Source organism: Aspergillus saccharolyticus (assembly GCF_003184585.1).
Source record: "Aspergillus saccharolyticus JOP 1030-1 unplaced genomic scaffold BP01scaffold_22, whole genome shotgun sequence".
NCBI classification, from domain to species: Eukaryota; Fungi; Ascomycota; class Eurotiomycetes; order Eurotiales; family Aspergillaceae; genus Aspergillus; species Aspergillus saccharolyticus.
This window is the reverse complement of record NW_020290632.1, coordinates 234,454-260,944: the sequence shown is the minus strand read 5'-3', so window position 1 is coordinate 260,944 and position 26,491 is coordinate 234,454. Positions and strand designations below refer to the sequence as shown.

General features: G+C 52.1%; 10 protein-coding genes and 2 non-coding genes across 12 annotated transcripts; 7 read left to right on the top strand and 5 right to left on the bottom strand.

Annotated features, from left to right (window-relative positions):
• Positions 1-268: 268 nt before the first annotated feature.
• On the top strand, positions 269-919 carry BP01DRAFT_374972 (ubiquitin-like protein ATG12; the record flags this gene model as incomplete). The annotated part of the gene is made up of 3 exons (XM_025576870.1): positions 269-524; positions 598-797; positions 860-919. 3 exons carry the CDS (start codon positions 269-271, stop codon positions 917-919), a joined length of 516 nt encoding a protein of 171 aa, XP_025430101.1.
• A 262-nt stretch (positions 920-1,181) lies between these two features.
• BP01DRAFT_383916 (3-methyl-2-oxobutanoate hydroxymethyltransferase ECM31) lies at positions 1,182-2,404 on the bottom strand (the record flags this gene model as incomplete). Its single annotated transcript, XM_025577462.1, has 2 exons — positions 1,182-1,802; positions 1,904-2,404. The coding sequence occupies 2 exons, from the start codon at positions 2,402-2,404 to the stop codon at positions 1,182-1,184; spliced, it is 1,122 nt and encodes a 373-aa protein (XP_025430100.1).
• A 1,865-nt stretch (positions 2,405-4,269) lies between these two features.
• BP01DRAFT_374969 (protein serine/threonine kinase activating protein nimO) lies at positions 4,270-6,459 on the bottom strand (the record flags this gene model as incomplete). Its single annotated transcript, XM_025576869.1, has 3 exons — positions 4,270-4,383; positions 4,433-5,794; positions 5,944-6,459. 3 exons carry the CDS (start codon positions 6,457-6,459, stop codon positions 4,270-4,272), a joined length of 1,992 nt encoding a protein of 663 aa, XP_025430099.1.
• Positions 6,460-7,162: 703 nt separating this feature from the next.
• Positions 7,163-9,400, bottom strand: BP01DRAFT_358010 (aminopeptidase P family protein). The gene is made up of 10 exons (XM_025575332.1): positions 9,101-9,400; positions 8,832-9,029; positions 8,645-8,772; positions 8,188-8,580; positions 8,089-8,132; positions 8,002-8,035; positions 7,729-7,950; positions 7,555-7,673; positions 7,380-7,506; positions 7,163-7,322 (listed from the first exon to the last, which is right to left on the bottom strand). Exons 1-10 carry the CDS (start codon positions 9,312-9,314, stop codon positions 7,293-7,295), a joined length of 1,509 nt encoding a protein of 502 aa, XP_025430098.1. The 5' UTR covers positions 9,315-9,400; the 3' UTR covers positions 7,163-7,292.
• Positions 9,401-9,789: 389 nt separating this feature from the next.
• BP01DRAFT_392912 (pyridoxamine 5'-phosphate oxidase family protein) lies at positions 9,790-10,970 on the top strand. Its single transcript, XM_025578188.1, has 2 exons — positions 9,790-10,012; positions 10,070-10,970. The coding sequence occupies exons 1-2, from the start codon at positions 9,949-9,951 to the stop codon at positions 10,804-10,806; spliced, it is 801 nt and encodes a 266-aa protein (XP_025430097.1). The 5' UTR covers positions 9,790-9,948; the 3' UTR covers positions 10,807-10,970.
• A 307-nt stretch (positions 10,971-11,277) lies between these two features.
• On the top strand, positions 11,278-12,403 carry BP01DRAFT_424417 (SIR2 family NAD-dependent protein deacylase; the record flags this gene model as incomplete). The annotated part of the gene is made up of 2 exons (XM_025579696.1): positions 11,278-11,696; positions 11,781-12,403. Coding segments are annotated over exons 1-2 (954 nt in total), but the record flags the coding sequence as incomplete, so codon positions are not given.
• A 425-nt stretch (positions 12,404-12,828) lies between these two features.
• On the top strand, positions 12,829-16,996 carry BP01DRAFT_343408 (putative SNF2 family helicase/ATPase). Its single transcript, XM_025573514.1, has 3 exons — positions 12,829-12,877; positions 12,998-16,291; positions 16,348-16,996. Exons 2-3 carry the CDS (start codon positions 13,166-13,168, stop codon positions 16,771-16,773), a joined length of 3,552 nt encoding a protein of 1,183 aa, XP_025430095.1. The 5' UTR covers positions 12,829-12,877; positions 12,998-13,165; the 3' UTR covers positions 16,774-16,996.
• A 999-nt stretch (positions 16,997-17,995) lies between these two features.
• Positions 17,996-18,707, bottom strand: BP01DRAFT_366820 (uncharacterized protein; the record flags this gene model as incomplete). Its single annotated transcript, XM_025576424.1, has 2 exons — positions 17,996-18,506; positions 18,679-18,707. The coding sequence occupies 2 exons, from the start codon at positions 18,705-18,707 to the stop codon at positions 17,996-17,998; spliced, it is 540 nt and encodes a 179-aa protein (XP_025430094.1).
• Positions 18,708-19,663: 956 nt separating this feature from the next.
• Positions 19,664-19,780, bottom strand: BP01DRAFT_t202. Its single transcript has one exon. It is a non-coding gene; the product is annotated as a tRNA-Leu (tRNA).
• A 664-nt stretch (positions 19,781-20,444) lies between these two features.
• Positions 20,445-20,561, top strand: BP01DRAFT_t203. The gene has a single exon. It is a non-coding gene; the product is annotated as a tRNA-Leu (tRNA).
• Positions 20,562-21,892: 1,331 nt separating this feature from the next.
• Positions 21,893-22,606, top strand: BP01DRAFT_358007 (uncharacterized protein). The gene has a single exon (XM_025575331.1). The coding sequence runs from the start codon at positions 21,930-21,932 to the stop codon at positions 22,161-22,163; it is 234 nt and encodes a 77-aa protein (XP_025430093.1). The 5' UTR covers positions 21,893-21,929; the 3' UTR covers positions 22,164-22,606.
• Positions 22,607-23,465: 859 nt separating this feature from the next.
• On the top strand, positions 23,466-26,286 carry BP01DRAFT_88949 (kinase-like protein). Its single transcript, XM_025580203.1, has 9 exons — positions 23,466-23,477; positions 23,652-23,957; positions 24,066-24,188; positions 24,251-24,362; positions 24,435-24,639; positions 24,714-24,869; positions 24,940-25,394; positions 25,453-25,482; positions 25,540-26,286. The coding sequence occupies exons 2-9, from the start codon at positions 23,915-23,917 to the stop codon at positions 26,039-26,041; spliced, it is 1,626 nt and encodes a 541-aa protein (XP_025430092.1). The 5' UTR covers positions 23,466-23,477; positions 23,652-23,914; the 3' UTR covers positions 26,042-26,286.
• The last annotated feature ends 205 nt before the right edge of the window (positions 26,287-26,491 follow it).

Here is a 26,491-nt window from a genome sequence, read left to right as displayed (position 1 = left end):
GAGATGGGAGGTGACGGAAGGAAGTCAAGTGGGAGGGCCCGCCCGCCAGTCACGGGGTTTCCCTGTCCCGAATCCATGGATAGAAGTGTATACCACCGGAAGATCATCTGCTTCATCCGACAAGACAACATACAATCATGCAGTAACCACAACATCATCATCATCATCATCATCATCACTATATCTACTCCCGACTTCACTTCGATGAGCCATCCCTGCACCCCTCCACAGCTGCTACCATTCCATTCCATAGGAGCAGCAATATCAAATGGATACCTCCTCCTCCCGGGGCCCCTCAGCCCGTAATTCCCCCAATCCCGACCAAACCAGCATCCCTCTCAGACCCGCCAAGCGCACGCAGTCCTCCGACTCTTCTGCCTCCACTGCGCAACATACGCCCATCCCCGACGACAAGCATGGTGCAGATCTACCCATGAATCTATCCGCCTCCGTGGTGCTTACCAGCCTGCCCCGCGATGCCCACCAAGCATTGGCCGATGCAGAAGCCGTAGACACAGGCAAAGGCAAGTGTTGTATATGCCTCATTCTCCAATCATTGCATTGGCGCATTGGAGGATCTAACTGACCACCCCGCAGTCACTGTCCGGTTCCAACCTCTTCCGTCAGCTCCAATCCTCAAAACCCGAGTGTTCAAGGTCAGCGCTTCGCAGAAGTTCGAGACAGTCGTCAACTTTCTCCGGAAGCGGCTGGACTGCAAGGAAACGGACTCGGTCTTTTGCTATGTCAATAGCGTGTTTGCGCCGGGGCTGGATGAAGGCATTGGTGGTTTATGGCGGGTAAGTATCCGCCTGCTGCGGCCGCAGAGGAAACGGTTGGATGCTCATCTATTCATCTCCAGTGTTTCAAGACAGATGAGCAGCTCATTGTTGCTTATTCGATGACGCCTGCCTTTGGTTAGGGCGTGGTGCGGGTACAATTTAATACTAGGACAATTGTTGGTGCTTTAACCACAGGTTCATCCGGTGAACAACCGCAGACAACCACAGACACTAACGTATAGGCTAACATTGGAGACAGCGGAAATCTAGACAAAATTATGAACAAGGGCTCCTATGAAATAATGATTATGGAACATAAGGTATCTTTACAAAATGCTGTGCATCAACAAGCAATCAAAATTCGCCGGGGTATGTGACGGATAGAGGATGTCGCAGAAAAAATCATTTATCCGAGCCTTCTTCGACGATTCTCTCGAACTCAGCCAGCTCTTCTTTGGGAATGGCATATGTGTACTCCTCCGACGGATAGGCCCGACTCTTGACCTCATCGCGATACTGCTCGATCCCCCTGATAGCCTCGCCCCAGACATCGGCGTACTTCTTGACGAACTTGGGGAGGAACCGACCGGGAGGGAAGTTGCCTGTCATGTCGATTTGCACCAGCACCTGACCGGAACAGCCGTTTCCAGCCCCAATGCCTATTGTCGGCACGCGCAGCTTTTTTGTCACGATGGCTGCAATCTCCGCGGGGACCGCCTCGACGACGATCATGAACGCCCCGGCCTCCTGCACCGCCTGCGCGTCCCTCAGCAACCGCAGTGCGCCCGCCGTCGACTTGCCCTGCACGCGGAACCCACCCAGCGAATGCTGCCGCTGCGGCGTGAGGCCGACATGCCCGACGACAGGAATTCCCGCCTGCGTGATGCGCTTGATCGTGGGCGCCATCTCCTCGCCGCCCTCGATTTTTATCCCTTGAACTCTCCCTTCCTTGACGATCCGAATGGCAGACTGCACCGCCTGTTCCGGCGAAACCTCATACGAACCCATTGGCAAATCAGCGACCTAGAGCCCGGAGAGGAATATTAGCTTAGCTCAACCACCCAACCCATCCCGCTTGTCCCCAGTAAAAGAAAAGAAAAGAAAAGCGAAAAGAGAGAATGTACCGTAAAAGCCCCCTTCACCGCCCGTGCCACACTCCGACAATGCAACAGCATCTCCTCCATCACAATCTCACTCGTATCCTCCATCCCGAGCGCCACCATCGCCAAACTATCCCCGACCAGCACCATATCCATGCCCGCTGCTTCGGCCACATGGCCTGAGGGAAAGTCATGCGCCGTCAGCATGGTAATCGGCTCCCCGCGCTTGTACATGGCGCGCAGCGTCTGCAGGGTGACTTTCTTGCGGGGCGGGACGGATGTGGCGCTGAGGGGGGAGTGCGAGCTATATCGTTTTTGGTGGGGGCCATTATCCCTGCGGGTTGGCGATGTAGTGTGGGTGTGGATTTGTGTGAGTGTAGCAGGGCGGGTGAGGAGGGAGAGGTGGCGGATTGCTGTTGCTGTTGCTGTTACTGTTGCTGTTGTTGTGCGCGCATGAGTGATGCCGTGGGAGGGGATGGAGTGGCGGAGAATATGGTGGGCTGAGCGTGTTAATGTCGATGCCATTGTTTCAGTTCTTATTTTCTTTGGTCTTCTTCTCAGTCTGTATCTAATAAGGAAGGAGATTCGAGAAATTGAAAAGTTGAAGTTTGAGATAGTCGAGCAGGTACTGTACGTAAGAGAAAAAAAAAAAAGTAGCCTGCGGAACCTTCTCCGCAGCACCCAAACCAGATCTTCAATTTAGCTCCGTGAAGGGAGGTCCCCAGTCATGCAATCAAGACAAGTGATCAGACGGCAAATGGCAATTCGAACGAACAATGATTGTCAAATGTGAGTGTGAGGCGAAAGTGGTTGTGACGTCGAGGTGGTCTCTCGTTGACAGCTTTTTTGCCTTCCGGCGGAAGGAGTAGAAGGTACGGAGTACAGTAAGTATGCAGGCAATTGTTGGCAAGGGAATGGATGGACAACACAACTACCCCAAATAACCTAACCCCAGGAAACACTCAAGTCTGGTTGCAAGAAATGCAGTTCTTAACTCAAAAGAATAGGTTTAAAGCTCTAACCAGAAGTTTTGATGGCAAGGCTTTTTTTTGTCTTATAAACCACCCTGTGCTGGTATATGCAGCGTAGTCCCGAGCATCCGCCCCTGTAGAAGACCTATACTTCCGAGGTCCCGAGGCTGTGTCCCGCCTCTCAGTAGGTCAGAGAGACAATGTACGGTGTAGCTTGGAAAGTGAAGTGGAGAAGACTGGATTCTACGGCGTATCTTGTTCTATTCATGACATAGAATAGCAAGAACAGGGTCGCGTGCTGGTATATGCGGCGTAGTTGGGAATCTATGGAGTATGTTAGTACACTTGGTAAGTTATAGTTCCCTTTTGTCCGATTCTGCCGGTGGTGGGGGATGCTTCTCCGCCGGAGGTGGGGATTGTTCCGAGCCGGTGAGGGGTGCTGCCGAGGCATCTTTGAAGGAAATTAGTGACACAGTATATACTTCGTATTGTTCATATGCATTTCTATCTAACTGTGGATAGGAGCTGCAAAGCTGCCTATCCCTACCTACTATAATAGAAACCGTGGGAAGCCAGGCAGGTAGCCACAGTCAAGCCTAGGTCCTGTCCACTCCTCAGAGGACCTAACAATAGCCACGATGAAGAGAAACAGAGCAAACAACACTCGCAAGGGACGCAGGCAACCTCCGAACGCAATGCAAAGCATCAACACCAATCCACGAATGCAGCCCGTTGTATGCAACCCCTTGAACACATCATCCAGTATGGACCCGAGAATCGAAATCAAAGTCAAAGAAGTAGAGACACAAAGAAGAAAAGAAGAGATAGCCCACGTTGTCAGTCAAGGCTCGTGCAGACGCACGACTCGGATGTCCCCATCGGCAGCGCAGAGCATGATTGCATGCATGATCCCAGCGCCCTGCAGCCCACAATACTTCACTCCCTGCCCCCCTGCGTTTCCTTGTTTCCGCTGCCACATGAGTAATTTCCAAGAGAGGAACCCCGACGCTGTCAGGGCCGTCAGACGCTCTTGCCTCATCAATTCGCGAACGAACAGCGCAGAACAGCGCCAAGATCATTGGCAACAGCCATACATCAACTGCTAGCTGGGATGTGAATCGTAATAAACATAAGAGCAAAGGGAGAAGAAAAAGAAGAAGACAGCGAAAGAATATAGACATCGCTAAGCACGTCACCAGCCGATGATGAAGGGCCTCCTGCGAACAGCAACCGGGTCGTATGTATGTCATTCGATAAAGAAGAAAATGTGATAAGGCCTTTCGTAGATGATTCCCTGCTGGGTCCTCGATAGACCATCCGGGAAGAGCGATACGGCAATGGATGTGCAGATTCGAAATATGTGATATATTGTACATCTCATATAACCACCTCTGGGTCTGATTCTCGTGCCTTGAACCACTAGACAAGATACTTTTTCTTCAAGGGTCTCTCCAGCTCCTCGAGCAATGCATCGAGTTCGGCCCAGTTGGCTTTGGTGATGGCGAATTTGCGGTGCTTTCGGGTCATGATGTGCTGGTCGAGGTCAGTAAATGGCTCCCCAACACAATGCGAGCTTCCTCACCTCATCAAAGTCATCAAACTTGTCCCTGCAGTTTTCGCAATAACCTGGCTTCGGATCCCTGCGGCGTTCTTTTTTCTTCGGTGTTATGGCTCTTCGATTGCTGGCAAGTTGCTTGAGTGCCCCAGTGCTCTCCAACGCCGCTGCTTCTTCGTCGAGTACATTCGCAGCTTTCTCCGCATGACTCAGATTACTTGGTCGATTCTCATGGGTCCGCATCTTCAAAGTTGTGTTCAAGTTCGTGGTCTGGTGCGATAGTGGCGCTGTGCCGGTGGCGCTGACTCCATTGCCTTTTTCGAGAACCTTCCGCTTCAATTCATGTACCTCCTTGCTCAGGCCGGCCTTAGCCCCGGGTGCAGCAGCGGTGGAAGACACCATTTGGGAGCGGATGGCTGATGTGATGTTGGAGGGCTGTACCCCGGACGCTGCAGGCTCACGACCGTGGAAGAATGGACCCGTGCGCCGAAGCGGCGGCGGACAGAAACTCTCAGAGCTCTTCCTGGGAGACTGCGGTCGAGTCGGTTGCATTTCTTGCATCTCAGGCTGCCTTTCCTGACAGAAAGTCTCGGCGGGGCTATATTCTGCAGTGGCAACCTCAGCCTCATCAAAAGTTCTGCTGATCTCCGGTGCATTCAAGTGGGTGTCTCGAATTTCTGGAACGGGAACAGGTTTCGGCACGGGCTTCTTCTCCCTCTCGCGTTGGCGGGCACGTTGTCGATCCAGGTCCTTCTTCATAGGCGGTTCATCGATGAAAGGACACTTGCCTAGCGGTGCACTGCGGAACTGCGGCCAAGTCCCATCCTGCCGCTTGACAACCCTGGCGTACTCACGAACCATGACAGGCCTGGTCTTTTCATCCATATCATGGACGTAGATGAAGGGACCTTTGAACAATATCTGCTCCTTGAGGACCGAGTGAGGGTTACGATCCGATGGACCGTTCATAAGCTCATTTTGCAGAACTTGTGACAGGTCGTTTTCGCCCTTGACTCTTGTGTGGCCGCTGACGGCATTGGTGGTCCGAGTCGAACCTGTGGCGCCTCCCATATCCCCTTCATTGATCGTCGCAATCATCCGCTGAAGTTTCTCAATCGCCCAGATCTTCATCCGCATTTGCCGGGCTCGGTGAAGCACATCCATCCCTCTCTGCTCACGCCGTGCATCGTTCTTGAGGGACATGTGGAGGTGGCTTTCGGCGCTCTTGTCGAGTAGAGAGGGGTTAACGGTCTGCAAGGTTCCATCCGCGTTGACGTGCTCTGTAAGCTCCGCATTGAGCTCGGTCGGGGTTGCGGTTTCATTTTCAGGGGGTATGGGCCGAGAGGTCACGACGTGGCTCACTTGACGCGAGAAGAATTTTTCTTCGCGCTATAGGATGTCAGCAAGCAAGTCAAGATACACGACCAAGCATAAGACAAGCATGAGTACACCTCGAGGAACCCTTGTACGATCGAGGAGGATACCAATGCTACCGAATACAAAGCACAATATCAAGTGTGAACAAGGCCAGAACTTACAGCTCCCAGAGCCAGCACCTGTCTCGAGCACTTACTCCGGACATCCTCCGGAATACTGTCGAAGTAGAAGACGAATTGAGGAAAGGCCTTGCGGTAATGTCTCTGCCACTGCCGCATGGCATCGAGGGTCTCGGCGGAGGGCTTGTCGTTCCGCGTGACTTTGAGTTGACTCTGACGTTCCTTGTCCCGGACGGCGACCAGCTTCCTCTCGAACGCGCTGGGCTGGGCATTGTTGGACCGACGCGTAAACAGCTTGGAGTCCGGGTTCTGCAAGGCGGAGGTTCGGGGCCGGGTGGGCGAACGAGCCTCGGGCTCCTGGCCATCGACTACCTGCTTCTTCGGAGGTGGCTGGCCGTAAGGGATGTCGAGCTGGGTTGACGCCGCCCGGAGACGTTTGGCCGGCACGAGGCCTGACCTGTGAGGGGAATTGGTAGCATTCGGCACGTTTGCGAGTGGTCGGCGAGTCGACATATTAAGCGAGGTTCGGGGAGAGGGTGGAATGAATACTGCTGCCATGTGGTAGTAACAATAGCGGCAGCACTATGGCGATATTATGGACGGGAGAAGTCAAGTCGCGGTCGATTTTCGAGGAGTGGCAAAGGAGGGGCACTCCAGACGAGCACGCGATGGAATTACACGTCTCGACGAGCAGGGAACTCGATCAGAAAAGGGCCATTGTCCACACGATCCAACACGATAGGGAAAGGGAGTGGATGGACACGGAATGAGAGACTAGAATCGTCCCTAAAATAGAGGGGAGTCGACTAAGAAACTCACACCCCAAGGAAGAACGAACGGGAGGGGAGGGACTAATAGTAGACGAGCAGGAGTAGGAGGCAGCAAGTCGAGTGGTTGGTGGTTGGGGTTGGGGTTGGTGGTGGTGGTGGTGGTCGTCGTTAAGTGATGATCGAAGAGAAGAGCCAGGCCAAAGCGTGTCAGGGAAGGTTGGTGGAGAACGAATGGGCGGGTTTGTTTTGGCTCCGGGATGTGCGCCTGACAACAAAAGGCGTGCGCGAAGCATGAGCCCTGCCTCCTCCAAGAACATTCTTAATTCCCGGGTTATCCAGGCTGATCAATATATTATCAGTCTGAGATACTCATGAGGGCCTTTCTGCATTTACTTCTACTTAATCGTGGTTTTTTGTTCTCTCTCTCTCACTCTGAAGCCAAACCAAGACGCGTTCTATCAACGAAAATGTGTATGACGTCTCTCCTACCACGAAAAAACTTGGTTTTTGATGTTTACCTGCACCTGAAAGAGATCATCATTACTAACACGGGGAGTGCGAGTGCTTGCTAGTATACAATATAATGAAGGGTATCAATACTATTCTCCTGTTCCTTCAATTCTAATCCCGAAGGGCCTCAATATCCTCAACCTATACGGCACCCAGCGTGTCAGCACGATTGAATGACCATGAACAAGCATATCTTACCTCTTTGACAGCTTCGGTGGTTAGGACAATCGGATTCTCGTCACCGACACAGACGCTATCCTCAATGCGAATGCCAATACCCCGGAATTTTTCCGGCCAACGGTCGCTTTCAGGAACATACAAGCCACTAGACAAGATTAGTATACGTACATCATGGTTGAGCAAGGATACGCACGGCTCAATAGTGATGCACTGTCCTGCCCGCAGGGTATAGCCACGAGAATATCCGGAGCAGTCATGGACATCGAGTCCTACGTAGTGTCCGACGTGGTGAGGGAAGAGGATTCCCATTGCCTGCCTGAAATCAGTACCTCGAACTCTGCAAGTATGTGGCGCAGGGTGAACCTACGTCTCCAGAAACGTCGAACCCAAGTTGTATCAGTTGTTCCCGCAGACCGTTCTCGGCGATCGTGTGCAAGCGATCCAGGCTGACCGATGCATCTTCCCTGCAGAGGGAGAGACAGTGACGGTGTACGGTCAAGACCGCGTTGTACAAATCCTTCTGAGGACCGGTGAACTTGCCATTGACAGGCCAGGATCTCGTGATATCAGACACATACGTGCCCGTTTCCTATACCCGTGTCATTAATAAGAACTATCGTTTCATGGCGAGAAAACCTACGCCGCCTCCGTCCACAAGAACCATGTCTCCATCCCTAGAAGTTTTGTGTCAGGAGAACACCTAGTAACCACGACTCCCGATACTCACCTGAGCACATCGTCATTTCTAGTGTAGTGGATGCTCAGGGCATTCTGAAAATGTTAGACTTGACCTCCCAGCACCAGCATTAGGATGAGCTACACTTACAGAGCCGCCGGCAACTACCGGAACAAACGCACTGCCGTCACAGCCATTACGCCTGAAGTTATACTCGAGGTACGCCGTCAGGTCCTTCTCTTTGGTGAATGTCTGCCTCATCGCTTCAGTAAAAGCCCTGCCCGAGGCCTGTCCGACGCGGCGCATCTGCACGACCTCGTCCTCGCTCTTGAAGACTCTCATCTCGTTCAGGATCGGCTTGAGTGGCTTGACCTTGCGGTAGTCAACCAGCTTCTTCAGCTTCTCGGAGGTAGCCGTGGGACCGTACAGGAAACGATGGAGGGATGAGCGCCCAGGATTCAAGGCGGGAATGTCCGTATAAATCTCCGTAGCATCCGACAGGATCTTGGGTAGCAAGTCTCCAATCCGATCGATGTCCCCTGACTAGAGTCAAACGTATCATCAGCATAGCTCTCATTTCGAGTGATGATACCAAAAGCATCCCTACCTCGTCCGCGTTGAAGACATCAATGGCAGCGCGGGTGCCTGACCGAGCGCCGTCCCAGAGCTCGGCCCTTGCATCCTTCTCGCGCACATACAAGTGAAAGAGATGATTGTTCCCCGATCCATCATTCGCTGCAGAGGGCGCGTTAACGCGGTGTGTCCCTCCTCCTCCTCCTCTGCCGGAAACTCACCAACGATCGCTAGCGCACTGGGTTCGTTGAAGCCCGTAAGGTAGAAGAAGTTGGAGTCCTGTCGGTACTCATGGAAAATCCCCGCTGCGCGATAGGTGACCTCCGAGGCCGCCAGCACGGCTACAGCATGCTTGGGTAATTTGTTGGCGAGGCGCGAGCGGCGCTGGGCGTATTCGAGGGCGGTGATTCCGGGGGTCACTTTGTTCAACGGAAACCATGATCAGTGCTTCTGATACATGCTAAGAAATGTCCTGTACTAGATCACTCACATTCACCCGGATTCAGGATATGAGGGTGAGTCTCATGTAGCGGCTGACCGAATTTGAGTTCTGCGGCGGAGATGGAAGCATAGGTCCGGCGCTGCGCAAAAGGCAATAGCTGAAGCACCCAACGGCTAGATTGCGGTAGGACAGCGGCAGACTGAGGGGTTTGGCGGCGGAGATAGCGAGGCCATTGGCGGAGAACTGATTTGCATGTCGACATGCTTCTTGAATTACGTAGCACCATGGATGTGGTGGGTTGGCGCTTATCTGGGGGAATTTGCGAATGGCCCGGATCTTGCAATGGGGAATCTCCAACTTCTGGGTCCCAAGGTTTACCTATGGATGTTCCTGCCTCAGGCCTGAAGGGCGAGATGCACTGTTGTTCAGGCTCCGAACGGGAACTTAACCACTTGGACGGAAAGCTCAGTGCACTCGGCGGTGTCAGCCAATCAACGATGGCCAGTTTCCGATGGTCTCTTCAAGGCGAACTGGATTGGCCAAGGGTTCAATCACAATCACAGACAGTACGGGTGGAGTACATCATGGATATCTCGGAGCTGCTAGACGTACCACAATGCTAGGAAGGATAAGATACGTAGTACTCAGTTGATTGCAATCATTACACTGATCATTGTGCGTACTAGCGGATCAATGAACGTGATCGGGTCCTTTCGCAGAATGCAGTGACTCATGGGAAACTACTACTAAGTACTATAAGTACTACTATAGTACCACTATATAAATCCTGCCGGTCCAGTACAAGTAGTAGATGCAAGCACTAACACACTCGTCTCTCCATGTTATCAATCAAAAAGTGTACTTGAATTACGAACCACTAAAATCTTGCAAGAACAATGGGAAAGACTCTAACATATCCCAAGAAACCATCAAACACGGTCAACCGCTACAAACATCGAGGTGAGATGGAGCTCTTCTTATCTGCAAAGCTGGACTAAGTAACCGCAACCTACATAGCGACCTACGATCTCGGTGCCATCCATGCCATAATCAACTCAACCCAGGTCCTCCATGTCTCCTTCAGTCCCGGGCCCTCCGAGCCCTTTCCAGCAATCCTGCCCATGATCGGGCAAATGGGCTCCTTCGACTATCCATCCGCCAGCATCGACGAGCCTCTGGACTGCTATCTTCACGGCTACGTCAGCTCGCGGATCATGAACCTTGCGCGCGAGTCCGAAGGGGAGGGGCTCCCCGTCTGTGTGGCAGCAAGTAAAGTCGACGGGCTCATCCTGTCACTAACGCCCAACTCCCACAGCTACAACTACCGCTCAGCCATCATCCAGGGCTATGCGCAGCTGGTTACGGACGAGGCGGAAAAACTGTACGCCATGGAACTCATCACGAACTCCGTGCTCTCGGACCGCTGGGCCAACACGCGCGTGCCGCCCGACCGCGCAGAGATGTCCTCCACCGTCATTCTCAAGGTCAAGGTCGTCAGCGGCAGTGGTAAGATCCGCGACGGCGGGGTTTCCGACGAGAAAAAGGATACAGGCAACGAGGAGGTCACCGACCGGGTCTGGACGGGCGTGGTGCCTGTCTGGGAGTCATTCGGAGAGCCTGTACCCAGTACACAGAACCACGTGGCTGGCGTGCCGGACTATATCAGCTCATTTGTGGCGGCGAAGAATGCGGAGAATCGTGGTTATGCGGAGAAGGCCATTGGTGTTCAGCTGCCACAGGAGGAGCAGCATTGACGTGGGCTGAAAGGGCGCATTATATCTTTTCTTTTCTTTTTCTTTTCTTTTTCTTTTTTATGGTAGATGTTGTCTAACGAAATGTCATTTCAGGGCTGTCCACAGCGTGGTGAGTTAAATGAGGGAGGCTCTTCGGGCTGCGCAAGACATATTGCGGGGTAGTTATAGTTAGTGATTGGGATCGATAAAGTTACAGGTGCCTCTACCCGTAGACATATAGTATTGACAGAGGACTGCAACAATCTTGGAAGAGCAGGGTATTCCAAACCTGAGATTGGATTTTGAAAGGAACTCAGTGTAGGAGTAACTTTTGAACGTCCTGGTAGTGAATCAATTCAGGTGGAAGCATTGAGGAACAAAGTTCTTTATCGCATTACCCCACGTCATCATCGCTTAGCGTCCCTCGCTCATTGGAACGTCAATATGCTGCTCAACTCCAAACTTCCTGGCACTTGCCCACGAGATATAATACTTCTCTATTGCTAGCCGGGCACCAGAATAATACTAGCTGGGAAATATATAGAATTTTCAAATTCGCACTTGCTTGCAGGTTCTCGTCATGGCTTCATCCGCCATCCCAGCAGCAGACCTCAAATCATTTACCGACCACCTCAGAGGGTGCAAAAGGATAATTGCACTACTAGGAGCTGGCATCTCCGCCTCCTCTGGACTGCCCACATTTCGAGGTGCCGGCGGAATCTGGCGATCGCATGATGCCACAGAACTGGCAACTCCTGAAGCATTCAATGCCAACCCAGACCTGGTTTGGCAGTTCTACAGCTATCGAAGGCACATGGCCCTCCAAGCCCAACCCAATCGTGCACACTATGCTCTGGCCAAGCTCGCCAAGAAGAATCCCAAGTTCATCACGCTGACGCAGAATGTTGACGGTGAGTTTGGTCTGCGCTGCGGAGCAAAAAGAAAACAGAGACCGACGTTCGCGTACTGACCCGTTGTCGTCAACTATCACGCAGGTCTTTCACAGCGCGCAGGCCACCCCCCTCACCAGCTTCATCTCCTTCATGGCTCCCTGTTTACCGTCAAATGCACGTCATTCTACTGCAGCTACTCTCGTGAAGATGATTTCTCAGACCCGATCGTGCCTGCACTTGCAATTCCTAAGAGCGTGGCAGACCTCGGCCCATTCGCGGAGGATAAAACAGGGGAGCAGGCGTCCCGGGCCCTGGCGGACGCGCTGAACACCGCGGAAGAGGGCGCAGAGCTGGACATCTCCGATGAACGGGTCCCTCTTCCCACGCTGAGTCCCGATGTACTGCCGCACTGTCCGGAGTGCAAGGAGGGGCTTCTACGGCCTGGCGTGGTGTGGTTTGGGGAGAGCCTACCGCTACGGACGCTGGACTATATCGACAAGTGGCTGAGCGCGGACAAGGTTGATCTCATCTTGGTCATCGGGACGAGCGCGCAGGTCTATCCTGCGGCCGGGTATGTCGATAAAGCGCGCGAACGGGGTGCGAGAGTGGCAGTCATTAATATGGATCGCAATGATGTTGGGTCCTCTGGGTTGACTTCAAAGGATTGGCTGTTCCAGGGTGATGCCGGAGTTATCGTGCCTCAGATATTAGAGCCTGTGATTGGCAAAGTATGAGAAGGCTCGGGGGGGGGGAGGGGGGCCTCTCAGAAGAGTGGTGTGTCTAGCTTTCTAACGTGACTATATATGACGATACGAAATGAAGAAGCGCAGGGTGCTTGCAGAGTCACCGCAAGTTCCTGTGGAGACAAGTAATTAACTAGTTAACTAACTATCGTGACATAAAGTGGATATTCATGATTTGATCAGTTAGTCCAATGAGACGTCAACGTATGAAATCTAAGCTCAAACTTGCTTGAGAACCCCAGATTTCCAACTGTCAAAGTCCCTGCGTCGAGGCTAATGTTGTGTTGTACCGAGCGGTTGCCGGGGCAAAGAAAGGGCGCCAAACCAAACAAATGATAAGTAGCGCTATCGATAAAATGTGGCTAGCGGGATCTTCCTGTGGCCTCGTCACTGCCCCTCCATCTCTTCTCCAGCTGTGAATTCTTTCTTAGTCCCTTTGCTCCATCATAAATTGAGGTAAGTTCAATTCAAAACTCGCTTTCACTTCAGGTTCCTCTCTTTCATATGTTGCAATATTCGAAGTGCCAGTCGCCACTATAGGCATACCATGCTAACCACTTGGCTGCCTGCGCACAGGAACCCGATAGAACTTCCGTTTGACCACGACAAACAAGACAACAAGTCATAAATTACTCGCAAGAGAGCTAGATGCATAGCGTCGAAGCATAACACTGCAATTGGCAGCAGCTACTAACACAGGACCTCATTCATTTGTACTTGACTTTAAACAATAATTTCGTCGCCATGGCTCGCGAAAGTGACGCTCCACTCGATCCCATGACCCCTCGTCGGCCGACAAACGACGCACAGCAGCAGCACCAGCAACAGCCTCGTCGTGTCCATCCAGAGTTTGGGAAAGCAACTCCTCTTCGCCCAGTGCATCATCAGAGCCACGCTCACCATAACCCAAAACCTCACAACACGAACGCCCCAATCACAAATAACAACAACAGCAGCAACAGAGGCAACCCTTTCAACATCCCCAAGCCCAACCAAGCTCGTCCTGAGCATCACAGACCCCAGCAGCAGTCACGACCTCAGCAGCAGCCCTTACCGCATCAGCGAGGACCGAAGACCCCCGGCCCTGCTGGAGCATTCGCTACTCCTCATCGGGCGGAGACTTACGATCCTTTCCAGCCTGTTCGTCCATCGGCCTACAATAACAACCGTTTCTCTCGTCCCGTCAGCAATGATGTCGTCGAAATTCGCCGTCCGGAGAATTTCACATTCAACACGCCCCGCGCGCCGAAGACGTTCTTCGCCTCCAAGCCCTCGGCCATCAAGATGGCGAATGGCTCACGGAATCTGCAGAATTTTATCGACTTGACCGGGGAGGGTGGATTTACTCCAAGTGCGCGGGGGAGGAATAACGGATTCGGGTCTATGGATGTGAACGGATTCGTTGACACGGCGAAAGCGAATGAGAATATCAAGGCGCTGCTTGAGGGGGCGTTTGAAGACGACGACGATGAGAAGCAGAAGGACAAGTTGAAGAAAAAGAAGAAGGATAAGAAGAAGGATAGAAAAAAAGACAAGAAGGAAGCGAAGAAGGAAGACAAGAAGCAAGATCTGAAGAAGATGGAGGAAAAGGCCAAGGACAAGAAGCAAGACATCGCCGACATAGATGATCTTGCTGCGCAGCTGGAAAGTGTGACTGTGAAGGAGACGAGAGTTTCGGATGATAGTGAGGATGAGGGTGAGACATCTTCGAATTCACCCAAGGCCACTACCAAGCATTTGGCGGAGGAGAAAGAGGATGAAAGTGACAGTGAAGCTGAAGCTGAGTCGGAAGACGAGGAAGAGGATGAAGAGGAGGAGGATGAAGATGATGGTACCGTGGAAGGCTTGAAGGTCAAACTACTTCCTCACCAGCGTGAAGGTGTCAACTGGATGTGCGACAAAGAAACTGGCCGCAACAAGACGAAGGGTGTCCTCCCCAAGGGCGGCATCTTGGCCGACGATATGGGTCTTGGAAAGACCGTTCAAACGATCGCCCTGATCCTTTCTAACCGGAAACCTACAAGTGGACTTCGACGTTCCAAGTCCCAGGATGATGAAGAGGACAGCGACGAGGACGAAGAGGAAGATACCCGGAAACTCCCTCCCGGCCTTAGCAAAACCACCCTGGTCGTTGCGCCCCTAGCACTTATCAAGCAATGGGAAGCCGAAATCCTGGACAAAGTCGAACCATCACACCGACTCCGCGTGCTCGTATACCACGGCAATGCACGCGCGAAGGCGACCGACAACCTGGAGAATTACGATGTCGTGATCACCACTTATGGAACCCTAACCTCTGAGCATGGTGCACTCGACAAAAACAAGAAGAAAACAGGTATCTTTTCTGTATACTGGTATCGAATTGTTTTGGACGAAGCGCACACGATCAAGAATCGAAATGCCAAGGCAACCCAGTCCGCCTGTGCTCTCGACGCGGAATATCGGTGGTGCCTGTCAGGAACGCCCTTGCAGAATAATCTTGATGAGCTTCAAAGTCTGATCAAGTTCCTTCGGATCAAACCCTTCAACGATCTGGCCAATTGGAGAGAACAAATCACCAAACCCATATCCAACGGTCGCGGCGGCCTTGCCATTGAGCGTTTGCAGGTTTATCTCAAGATCTTCATGAAGAGACGTACTAAGGATGTCCTGAAGCAGAACGCCAACCTTCAACCGGGTGAAGAGGGCAAGGGAGGTGAGAAGAAGAAGAAGTCCAACGGCTTCCAGATTGTCAAGCGAGAGGTCGTCAAGGTAGAAGCAGAATTTATGTCCGGTGAGCTGGATTTTTATAAACGCCTGGAACAGCGCACGGACGACAGTCTCGAGAAAATGATGGGCGGCGAGAAAGTTGACTATGCCGGCGCGTTGGTCCTGCTGTTGCGTCTTCGACAGTCATGCAATCACCCCGATCTTGTCAAGAGTGACCTTGCTAAGGATAAGGACGTTCTTCTGCAAACTGGGGCTACTGGGAGTCAGCAATCGTCCGGCAGGCAAGATGATCTGGACAGTATGGCAGATCTGTTTGGTGCACTGAGTGTGGTGTCCAGGAAGTGTGATATCTGCCAGATGGATCTCAGCCCGGATGAGGCGTCTGGTGGTAGAAGCAGGTGCAAGGAGTGCCAAACTACGCTTGACACGAACATCATGACGACCGACAAGAAGAGGCGGAGTGGACCCAATGCGGTCATTGATCTGACGCAGTCGCCTTCGGAGCGTCGCTCTGAGGCGCAAGCAGCTCGTTTCCGCAGAAACAGAAGGGTGGTAGTCGACAGCGATGATGAAGATGAAGAGGATGGCGAGTGGATTGTCCCAGAGCATCAGCGAAAGCAATCCAATCTGGGGAAGGCTGGGGGCACTGACGACGAGGACGCTGAGGGGGGGGGCGAATGGCTCCACTCAGATGATTCTGACGATTCAGCTGATTCTGACTCTGATCAGGATGGACCCGAATCTCCGAGTCGAAAGCCTACAAGTATACGGAAGGAGACCCATGGCCTTGTTACTGTCGACAGTGAGGATGATGAAGACATCTACCTGAATACTGGGGATGACTCCAATGCCGTTCTCCCGTCTACCAAGGTCCGCCATCTGATGAAGATTCTCCGACGCGAGTCCGCGGACCACAAGTTTATCGTCTTCTCTGTGTTCACCTCTATGTTGGACAAGATTGAGCCATTCCTAAAACGCGCGGGAATCGGATTCGCCCGGTATGATGGCGGCATGCGTAATGATCATCGTGAAGCGAGCCTCAACAAGCTCCGGAACAACAGTGGCACGAGGGTTCTTCTGTGCAGTCTGCGAGCCGGTGCATTGGGGCTGAACCTGACCGCTGCGAGCCGAGTGGTTATCCTGGAGCCATTCTGGAATCCTGTAAGTTGACATTCGTCAGGTCAGTGTCCGGACCTGTGCTAACCATGCCATTTTAGTTTGTCGAAGAGCAGGCGATTGACCGCGTCCACCGCCTGAACCAGACCCGGGACGTTAAGATCTACAAGATGATCATCAAGGGCACTGTGGAAGAACGTATTCTTGACCTCCAAGAACGCAAGCGGGAGCTCGCCAACGTGACCATTGAGGGCAAGACTGCGGCCGCCAAGCTCACGATGAAGGATATGATGGCGCTGTTCGGCAAGGACGCCGAAGCTCGATATAACGGAGACAGCAATATCGACCTGACGCAGACCACCAAGTTGTTGGCGTCGGGAGCTGAGGCTGGTTCGCCGTACGTGAGCAAGAGCAGCGGCAGCCGTGTCAGCGAGTCGCAGTCGCAGTCGCGCGAGCGCGAGCGCAACCGTCCACAGGGCCAGCGCGCCCCTCGGACAGAGGATTCGGTATATGGCAGACGGTGGTAGATGCGATCAGATGATCTGAAACGCATGTGGTGCGACACGGACACGGGGTTCCTCGAACGGAAGACGGAAGCCAATGCATTGCAGGAGTTGGGATTCGGGTTAGGACGGACACGGTACAGGACATGTTAGTGCTACATGTGTAGATATAGACACGGGTCTGATGATTTAGAAATGCGTTTACGAACTTCAACTGGGCATCGTGATCTCGGTGGAGCGAATTAATCGTATCTTTGCCTCTGCATTCCTGTCAGACCCTCTGGGGTGCGGTTTATGCTTATGTCGGCAGGTCGGCGTACTCAGCCCACGTTTCAGGTTTGACAAGAGTCCCGACAGGTGGGCCTACGGAGTACAGTAGATATAATAGACCGACTTGGAATACGGGGCAAGCGGAAGCTTGTTACGAGGGCGAGAGAGCAACAATCGGCGCAGCTGAGGATTCTCTCGGCGCACGACCTAAGTTGGTTGATCCATCCCGGGTTCCCCGTAGACCCATCACATCTGATTGTCTATTTGCAAGGCGTAACTTATCCGGCACATACACCTCTCGCAATGCATTATTCTTCTCCACCCCTCGGATTTAGGAGTTCCGTGATGATCATCCTGGTCTTTCGTCACTAGGGGTTGTGGTCACGATTACGATTGCTTTCTCAACCGAGGGCTACTGTTGACTCCGTAGACCACGGGAGATTATTGCACATTGATGAGCGAAGGGTGCGATCCTTGTACGTTTCTTGAACCCCTGGGTATTGCGGGGGGTACCGTTCGCCACATCCTGACTCTATCTATCCTAATTCTTACGAGTAGTGAGTAAGTTACTCCGGTTCACCCCCGGTGATTTCGGTAGTGTACGATCCCCAGGAGTGATTCTTACCGTATCACGGATTCTGTTCTTTGTATATTTTGTGGATGATTGATACTTCCCATTCTATTTCCTTCATAGGCCTGTATAACCTCATCTGAAGCAGGTGGTGAGAGTAATGATCTTGATATTAGTAACTTGGCAGTGACTAGGTATAGAATATACTAATCAAACCATCACGGTGAAACAACTCCAAGTAACTCATTAAGACTCCCCCCCCTAGATAGTACTCCGTACTCTATAGGGCAAGCAAGGGTAACTTACAGCAAGGCAAGGGAATAAAAAATAAAGTGGGTCAAGTTAGTGGGGGGAAGGTGGGGTGAACTAGAGATACAAACACAAATTATTCTGCAGGCATCGTGCTTACTGCTCACTGCAGTATACCCTTGCCCAGTACCCAGTACCCAGTACCCAGTACCCAGTACCCAGTACCCAGTACCCAGTACCCAGTACCCAGTACCCAGTACCCAGTACCCAGTACCCAGTATCCAGTACCGCAGTCCCGCTGGGGTAGGTATAACTGTCTGTGTACTCCGGATTGCAGGATTGATTGAGTGTTTCCGCCGGTGTGGCGAGCCGCGAATTAGAGGTAAGTATGCACGGGTCGTGAGGGGAGTTATCGACGATGGTTGGTTGGTGGGATCGGGATGTGATCGATCGGATGGAAAGATAGGAGGGCAGGGCTTTGGACGATGCAGTCGGAATCTGGTACGATATGGTTGGTGGTGGCGAGCTGACGGTACGGTAGAGGTTCATTGATTTGAGGCCCTCCTCGCTCTTGTTCGGCTGTATGGGTGGTGTGGGATTGTGGGGATCGGGATTTGGGGTTTCTTGGATGTAACTCCGGACGTAGTATGGCGTATGGCGGAGTGTGCTGTTCATTGTGGAGATGATCATAACTATTCCAAACTCCATTCTAGGGGTGAAATCACGAGCTGTATGCACTCTGTACGGTATACTGATCGGTGATGGGGAGAAGGCGTGGTGCTATATTCCAAAATATTCCAAAATAAATATATGGTAATTTGTCAGTAGTAGTAACTTACATAGTGGTGATCATCCTCTGTGGCTTCATTGCAAAGATTCGATTTACCTACGGAGCATACTATGTTTTATGTGCACAATACCAAATTGCTATTTATATATCTTGTCCTTGACGAGTACTTCCTAGTACCTGGTACTCACTGCCATGCTACCTGTGATAGCCCTACTTCATATACAGCACTATCCTCCTCATCCGCAGCCCCAGGCGAGCGAAACATCCCAAGAAACAAGGCACAGGGGGCAACAGCCACCGAGTCGCGGACTGCAGACCCCAATGTAATCAATGAGATCTTAACTAGTATACCAACCGTACAGGTAGGCCTGCCAGCTCAGCACTCACCTGGGCCAATTGTCTTTCATTGAAGTAGATTCCCGGCTCGGCTCCACCACAGGCACAACCTACCCCTCGAAGTGATATCGTCTATGTCTACCACAGGAGTATCCAATTACCGCATAACTGGTCTAGACGGCTGCCTAGCACGTCGAGATATACTAGTGATGTACAGAGGACTGTACGCGAACGAATGGGGACGCCATGCGAGGTCTGCCAAGGATATCGGGGTCGGACAAAGAGCCGTATTCGTTGAAGTCAATCTGTTGTCGCCCGCGAAGCTGCCGTAAGCGATGCGGTTCGGCGTGGATTGTGGCTCTTGTGGCTCAGGGCGTGGTCAGGTGCGTGGCTCCCTCTCCTGATAGGAGACCAGGAGAGTACTGTGATGGTGGTCTGTGAGTTGGATGGTGTCGATCAGGGAGAATTTGGCCGGGGGTATTGCCTGGGCGGGTAATGATGGACTGCTCGCGTCGGCAGATATGCTGGTTGGAATTGCCACGCTGCCATGCGATTTGGAGTTGCTCTCGGGCGCTGCATGGACGGACGAAGTATGAGAAGCGGCAATGAGAAGAAGCTACAGCGTAACGGACAACCATGTAAAAATAGACCTAGGATCAACGGCAGAGCCGAAGATAAAGGGTGGAAGAAAAAAGAGATGACAAGAGTGGGATTCGAACCCACGCCACTTGCGTGACTGCAATGCTCCTCAGATTGAGATCTGAAGAAGGAAGATTCCTTGAGTGCAGCGCCTTAGACCGCTCGGCCATCTTGCCTGTTGTTGTTGTGGCAAGCTTGCAATTGTTGTCACATAGAACTGTAAAAACAGCCCTCCAATCCATGGTGATTACAATGGCTTATAGTGAGCTCCGATTAAACTGCAGCATGTTTACTGACTTGAAACTCACTCAGAGTGCACAGGTTCTGTTATCGCCATTCGCAAGCGTACGCCGGCACCGTTAATCTGCGTCCATATCAGGTATCGTATATATTGCATCACGCATGGCTTTTACCAACCACATTGGCAATGTACATCACAGATACGCATTGACCACGGTCCTCTCACTAAGTAACATGGTGCACATAGCACGACTCCGCACAGGCAACAACGCAAGCTCCAGTCCAAGCAGGTCTAAGCAGCAGAACGATGCAGGTCAAATGCACAACAAATGTTCAACAAATGTACATCCGGTAGCCCCAGTCTAAGCGAACTGGGGGGCGGCAACTTGGTTTCCATGATACTACACAGACCATCACTTTCTGTCACTCCTCATATAACATACCAGGAGTAACGGTATCACAGTATGTTCATATTATTATCAAGGAATAGGGCACAGACCAAAGACTCGCCCGAGTGAGAGACCATACGGCAGACTGTCTTACTAAAAGTGTTTTGTGTTAGGAATATATAACCAGAATATTGGGAAACAATCCATCACAGGCAAGATGGCCGAGCGGTCTAAGGCGCTGCACTCAAGGAATCTTCCTTCTTCAGATCTCAATCTGAGGAGCATTGCAGTCACGCAAGTGGCGTGGGTTCGAATCCCACTCTTGTCATCTCTTTTTTCTTCCGTCCTTTTTAATAGCTACTATCTTTTTGTGCAAACTCGACCGACCTCTTGCATGTGCAGCCATGGCAAATAACCTCGCATGCCATGCATGTATCCCTCCTGCGGCTGTCCACCGGAAATGTCTACACAGTGCCGGTGGGTATGTACAATATAGACGGCTGGCGACATGGGCACAGTCATCCAGGGGAGGGCTAAGGTTTCCACTGTCGGGGGTCACCGCTCCCAAGACTAACCCAGAAGCTGGCTAGACCCGGCCGATCAGCGCCGTTGACGAGACGAGAATCCACTCCGTCTTTGCGCTAAGAGGAGCTTGGGGAGTCGGACCCGCTCACCTAAAAAGATGATCTTGTTTTCTTGGGTGCCGGCTTCTGCTTTGAAGCTCTTGGCGGGGTGATGACATTGGTCCTTGGACTCTTTTTGGTAAGGTAGTTATGACGAGAAGGTGAGAGACTTCGTATAGGGCGCGTGTATCCCTTCTTGGCTGATATTGGATGATTTGGGTCATGGACCGACCACGTTGAGGATAGATGATATATTGGCAACTTAGGTAACTAACTTACTAGCATCGGATGCTGACAGATACATGGATAGTTACTCCGTGAACAGTCGGTCAGTCAATCAATCAAACCATCACTTTAACTCTGACAGGGATCGCTCTTCAGCCTCTCCTGCCCACCGAAACCTGAAACAACCGACCGAGCCCATCAGGGATGATGAATGCAGCTAGCGTGAGCATCAACCCAGTGTCCAGTCCATGGATGTAGCAATGTTTGGGGGTGTTCTTGCCTGCCTCCCAGTGACGGCGTACGCCGGATGCCCTCACGAGATACAGTATACCTTATCCATAAAGCGATTCTGCCCCCAAGCGGCAGACGGTCACTCCGACCCGATCGGGAGAATCTACCGGTAGGAAGGAGTGGAGGAGGAAGGAGAAGGGGGCACAAACGTGGCGGCCACGAGATGTGGCCACGCATAGTTAACTCTACGATGGAATGTATGGAGGGTGACTGGCTTTGACTTGCCATCCATGGATACCGTGGTTGGTAGCCCTGTTGGAATGATGCAGACGACAAATTAGCACGGGCGGATGAGCAACCAAGCGGTGAACCGCCATGTGAAACACACATCCAAAGTAGTGACTGACTGTACTCCCGTACCTGAGCACGGAATACGGAGTACAGAAGCCTTCGACAGGGTTCCTTGCGTGGGTTGATACATCCATCCATGCATCATCCATCTATCCATGACTATAATATCCAACGATAGATCGGGACGGGGTCCCGATTACGGTTGGTCCAAATTGCATGACAGGGATACTACCTACTTACATATCTTCTTTCTTTGTTCGATGTTAATGGTGAAAAGGGGGGGGGGGACATGCAGTGCGATGCTGCTGTCCCTTGGGTCCTGCCTGAACCCATGGATCGACCCTCTTCCATGTCACCGGATTCCCATCCATCCTTTTAGCTTTCCCCAGCACATCTCAATGTCTCTCCACCAGATGATGATGCATTCATCTTTCTCGCTTGGGCCCCTCAGCGGGAAGCCAGCCTCCTTGACGGCTATGCCCCCTTTTCCTTCTCGTTAGCCTGTTGCTGTCATCAACTCATTCCCCCATCCCGCCGCCCGTCAGCGTCGCTTAGCCATGACTACAGTATTTTGCGCTAGAACATCCCTCGGGTCTCGATGGAAGGGGACTTTTCTCAATCTCGATCTAATTCCGATAGATTTAGGATAGTCAGTCCGAATCCTTCAGCCGCAAACACAAGTTCACGGCGGCCAAACCCCCAAGGATGATATTCCATCGAGATCGGGGCCAGTCAGCTCGTGTTGGCGGTGCGATGGCTTCTGGCCCTGGTTCTGTGTCTTCCCGGAGTCTGAATCCGAGCGGTTATGGATCCGAAGTCAAAAGAAAGACATCCCAGCAGCGACAAAGGACCAGCCGAAACCAGAATCGGAGAAAAGAAAAGAAAATAGAAGTAGAAGCAGGAAATGGAATAGCAATAGAAGAAGGAGAAGCAGAAGACGAAGAAAGAAGAAGAAGAAGAAGCAACACAAGCATTGCTTAAGGGTGGGCAAAGAAGTTGTAGGGAATCTAACCAACGAATCCAAGCAGTGCTTCTCGGCATTAATTAATCTTGTTCTCTTTAATGAGTCTGCATTGGATCGTAATCTTGCTGTATTCTTAATAGCTTATTCATTGATAGGTATTCTAATTACTCATTATTACTGTCTGTAGAAATATGAATGCAGAGTATTCTTGCTATTTTCCTTATATTTTTTGACCTGATGCACAATGGATTGGGTTAGTTCATCGACAGGTGATTTACCTTGCTTTGAGGACGGAAGATCTTTAGGAGGCGACAAGCCATCACTGCACTTTTTCCTGCTCCTCCTGCTCAATCCATAGTCCGACCCGATTCTCTCTCACTTACTCTCACTCTCTCACACTCAAAACTTCTCCTCTTAGAGTCTCTCAATTCTCACTTACTCAACTCACTTACTCAGTTTCACACCTCTTCTCCCTCATCATTATTGCCTTGACCTTCAGGGTTGTCCCTCTCCTGTTCCTCTCACCTCCTGCTTTTCCACCTAACTCGGAATACCATCAGTAACTTTTCTTACCCGCTATCCTTTTCCCCGTTCCTCTCAATCCACCCCATACGCTGGTCCTTACCCCTTCTTCTTCTTCTTCTTCTCCCTCCGCTTAACCCTCCGCTTGGTGGTTCTTGTCGGGATCGTGTCTCTTCACCTTTTTTTCTTTTTGTCTTTTTCCTCGGTTTTTCTTTTTTTTCTTCTTTTTTTCCCCCTTAAATCTCAACAATTATCTTCCCCTCACATCTCTTCCTTCCACATTAACCGCAACTTGTTTCTGACTGCCACACAAGTCTCTTCACGGAGGGTAGGTCTCACCTGTCAGATTGCTGTTTCTTTCCCCCCCCCCCCCCCCCTCTGCCAATCGGGAAAATGAAACCCCTCCGCCCACGTTCTTCCGCGCTGTGCAGAGGCCACTCACTGACTGCACTCTGCCGCCTTTCTCGAATTTCCAAAACTAACTTTGCCTTGTCTTGCTCAGTATCGCTCTGTCGCTCTACATCGGTGAGCTCGTCGCTTGGCCTATAAATCCCAATTCACTTCAGCTCCCCCCCCGCCGCGTGCCAAAGAAATCTCCATCCGATTTCCTACTCGTCTTCGCCTGCCCTTCCCCCCCTCTCAATCCCACAATTGAGCTTTCGACCGAGCTATCTTGTCCACCGACCGAACCGTGATCGAATGGGATGTTGTCGGAGGTAACTCAACAAGAAGGATCTCAGCATTTGTTGTTACACAGCTTCGTAAATGGGGAATTCGCAAGGGAAACAGGTGGCCCCCACCGATGAGTGTGCGTAACCATTCCCCCCCCCCTGGACTCTCCACCAAACCCAACCTGGAGCGACCGCAGCAATGGTACCACAAAGCTTTGTGTGCAAATACTGATAACGGGATGCAGTGAACTTGAATCAGTTCCGCCTCCTGCGGGTGGTAGGGAAAGGGGCTTTTGGCAAAGTCCGCATCGTGGAGAAAAAAGACACCGGCTTGACATTCGCATTAAAGTACATCCGGAAAGAAGAAGGTACGAGATCGCCGGAAATGCTCTCGCAGCACCTGCTGACAGTGCTTCTTTGCGCGTCCCAGTCGTCCGATCGGAAAGTGTACGAAACATCATCCGTGAACGGCGCATGCTCGAACACCTCAACCATGCCTTCCTCTGCAACTTGAGATACAGCTTTCAAGACATCGAATACATGTGCGTTTCACGAACATTTCTCCCTTCCCCCCCCCCCCCCCCGATTCGACCAAGTTACTGATGGCCTCAAAGTTACATTGTGGTAGATTTGATGAACGGCGGCGATCTGCGATTCCATATCTCGAGAAAGTGTTTCACTGAGGAAGCTGTACGATTTTGGGCCGCAGAGCTGGGCTGTGCTCTGCGGTACATTCACTCGCAGGGAATTATCCATCGGGATGTGAAGCCGGACAATGTGCTACTGGACTCGGAAGGACACGTGCATTTGGCTGATTTCGTATGTTGGTCTTGATTCAGTGTCGTGATACTGATGGTTTTGTTCTTTGCTTGTGCTGACTCGATTGCCAACAGAATGTGGCCTCTGACTTCCGGCCCGGCAAGCCCCTTACGAGCAAATCTGGCACGCTGGCCTATCTGGCCCCAGAGGTTTACGAAGGCGGCGGTTACTACAGTGAAGTCGATTGGTGGTCGCTTGGTGTGACCTTTTATGAGTGTATTTATAACAAGGTTTGTCGAGGGATCCCTGGAACTGAACGAGGTGAGCCCGACAAGCTAACCTGAGAATCTCCCATCCCAGCGCCCATTCGAAGGTCGGACCCAGGATGTGCTCAGCGAGAATATCAAAAAGGCGCAACCCAAGTACTACGTTACCAACCCCGCCGTATCTGTCCCGTGTCTCCGAGCATTGGCCGCCCTGATGGAGAAGGATCGGTCGAAACGAATCGGTGCTACAGGCTTTGAGACCTTCACCTCGCACATGTTCTTTGCCGACATCGACTTTGAGGCGCTGGAGAGAAAGGAGATTCCTCCCGTGTTCCGACCCTCCAGCGACAAGACCAATTTTGATGCAACATACGATCTGGAAGAATTGCTCTTGGAGGAGGCGCCGCTCGAGGCTCGGGCCCGCCGACAAAAACCGCGGGCGGAGTTGCGGGAGGACGCCACGGCGAAGGAAATTCGGGAAGACGAGCTCCATCGTTTGATCGAGACGATGTTTGAGCCCTTCGATTACACGAGAGTGTCCTACACCGGGTACGTGCTGGTCAGCGACCGCTATATGTGGTATACAGTTCGCTAATGGGGAGTCTAGAAGCGCCGCCGAAGCCATCGCCAACTCATCGTGAGTGTTCCCTCTTCCCTGCTAGGAATGAAATAGCTTTGCTTACATCGACGCTAGAAACCCCGAAGAATGCCTTCCCATCCAATCGACGCATTCCCGGCAGGTCTCGCAACCCGATCTTTCTCGAAACTCCCCGCCCCCACGCAACGAGGGATCGGTCGGTCACTTGACCCAGCCCGACACCCCCTCCACAATGAGTGAGACGCCAACGTCTCAGCAATCCCTGCCACCGCCGCCACCCCCACCCCCGGCGTCAGCTCCGTCGTTCAGCAGACCTCTACCACCACCCGCAGCTGGTCGTCCCCGTGGTGCAACCCGGAAAGCGAGCAAGGGCGGCGGTGTCCAGATGGTACTGGAGGAAGCCGGAAGCTGGAGTGAGCTCGCCGACCATAGCTCTACTCTCCCGGCCGAAGGATACGACACCGTTACCGGTAAAGGCAAAGGCTCGAACAGCGGCATGCTTGCTTTTCTGAGTCGGAAGAAGGGGCGCGACAGGAGCCCCAAGCCCCAAGAACCTGGAGTTCTGGGCAAGGAAGGCGCAAGACAGATCATCAGTTGAGGTGGACGGTTGCGGCTCGATGTAGGGAGCGCAGAGGCATTTTCGGCGTGAATTGACCATCCCTGGACGGGAGATCTGAGGGGAACGGGGTTGACTCGTGACACGGTGCGGCAGGAGTCCCGTCCGCTGGTTTGAGTGGTCGTTCGGAGTCAGCTATGTACCATGGAAAGACATCGCCGGACTTCAGGCCACTGGGGCCACTCGTACAAGACTTACACGCAACCTCGATTCATGGTGGTTTGGTTAAGGGACTGATGGTGGCCGCGCGGTTTCGTGTCCGTCGACCATGCTGACTCCCGCTCGGCTCCCACATCTCACCAAGTCGACCTGAACGGTCTTGTGATATGACAAAACTACTTTTCCATCGGTTCTCACATCATCTATTAGAAGCATCACGGATCATCTACGACTCTTAATTTTGGCTTGTTTTGTGACTTACGCGGATTCACC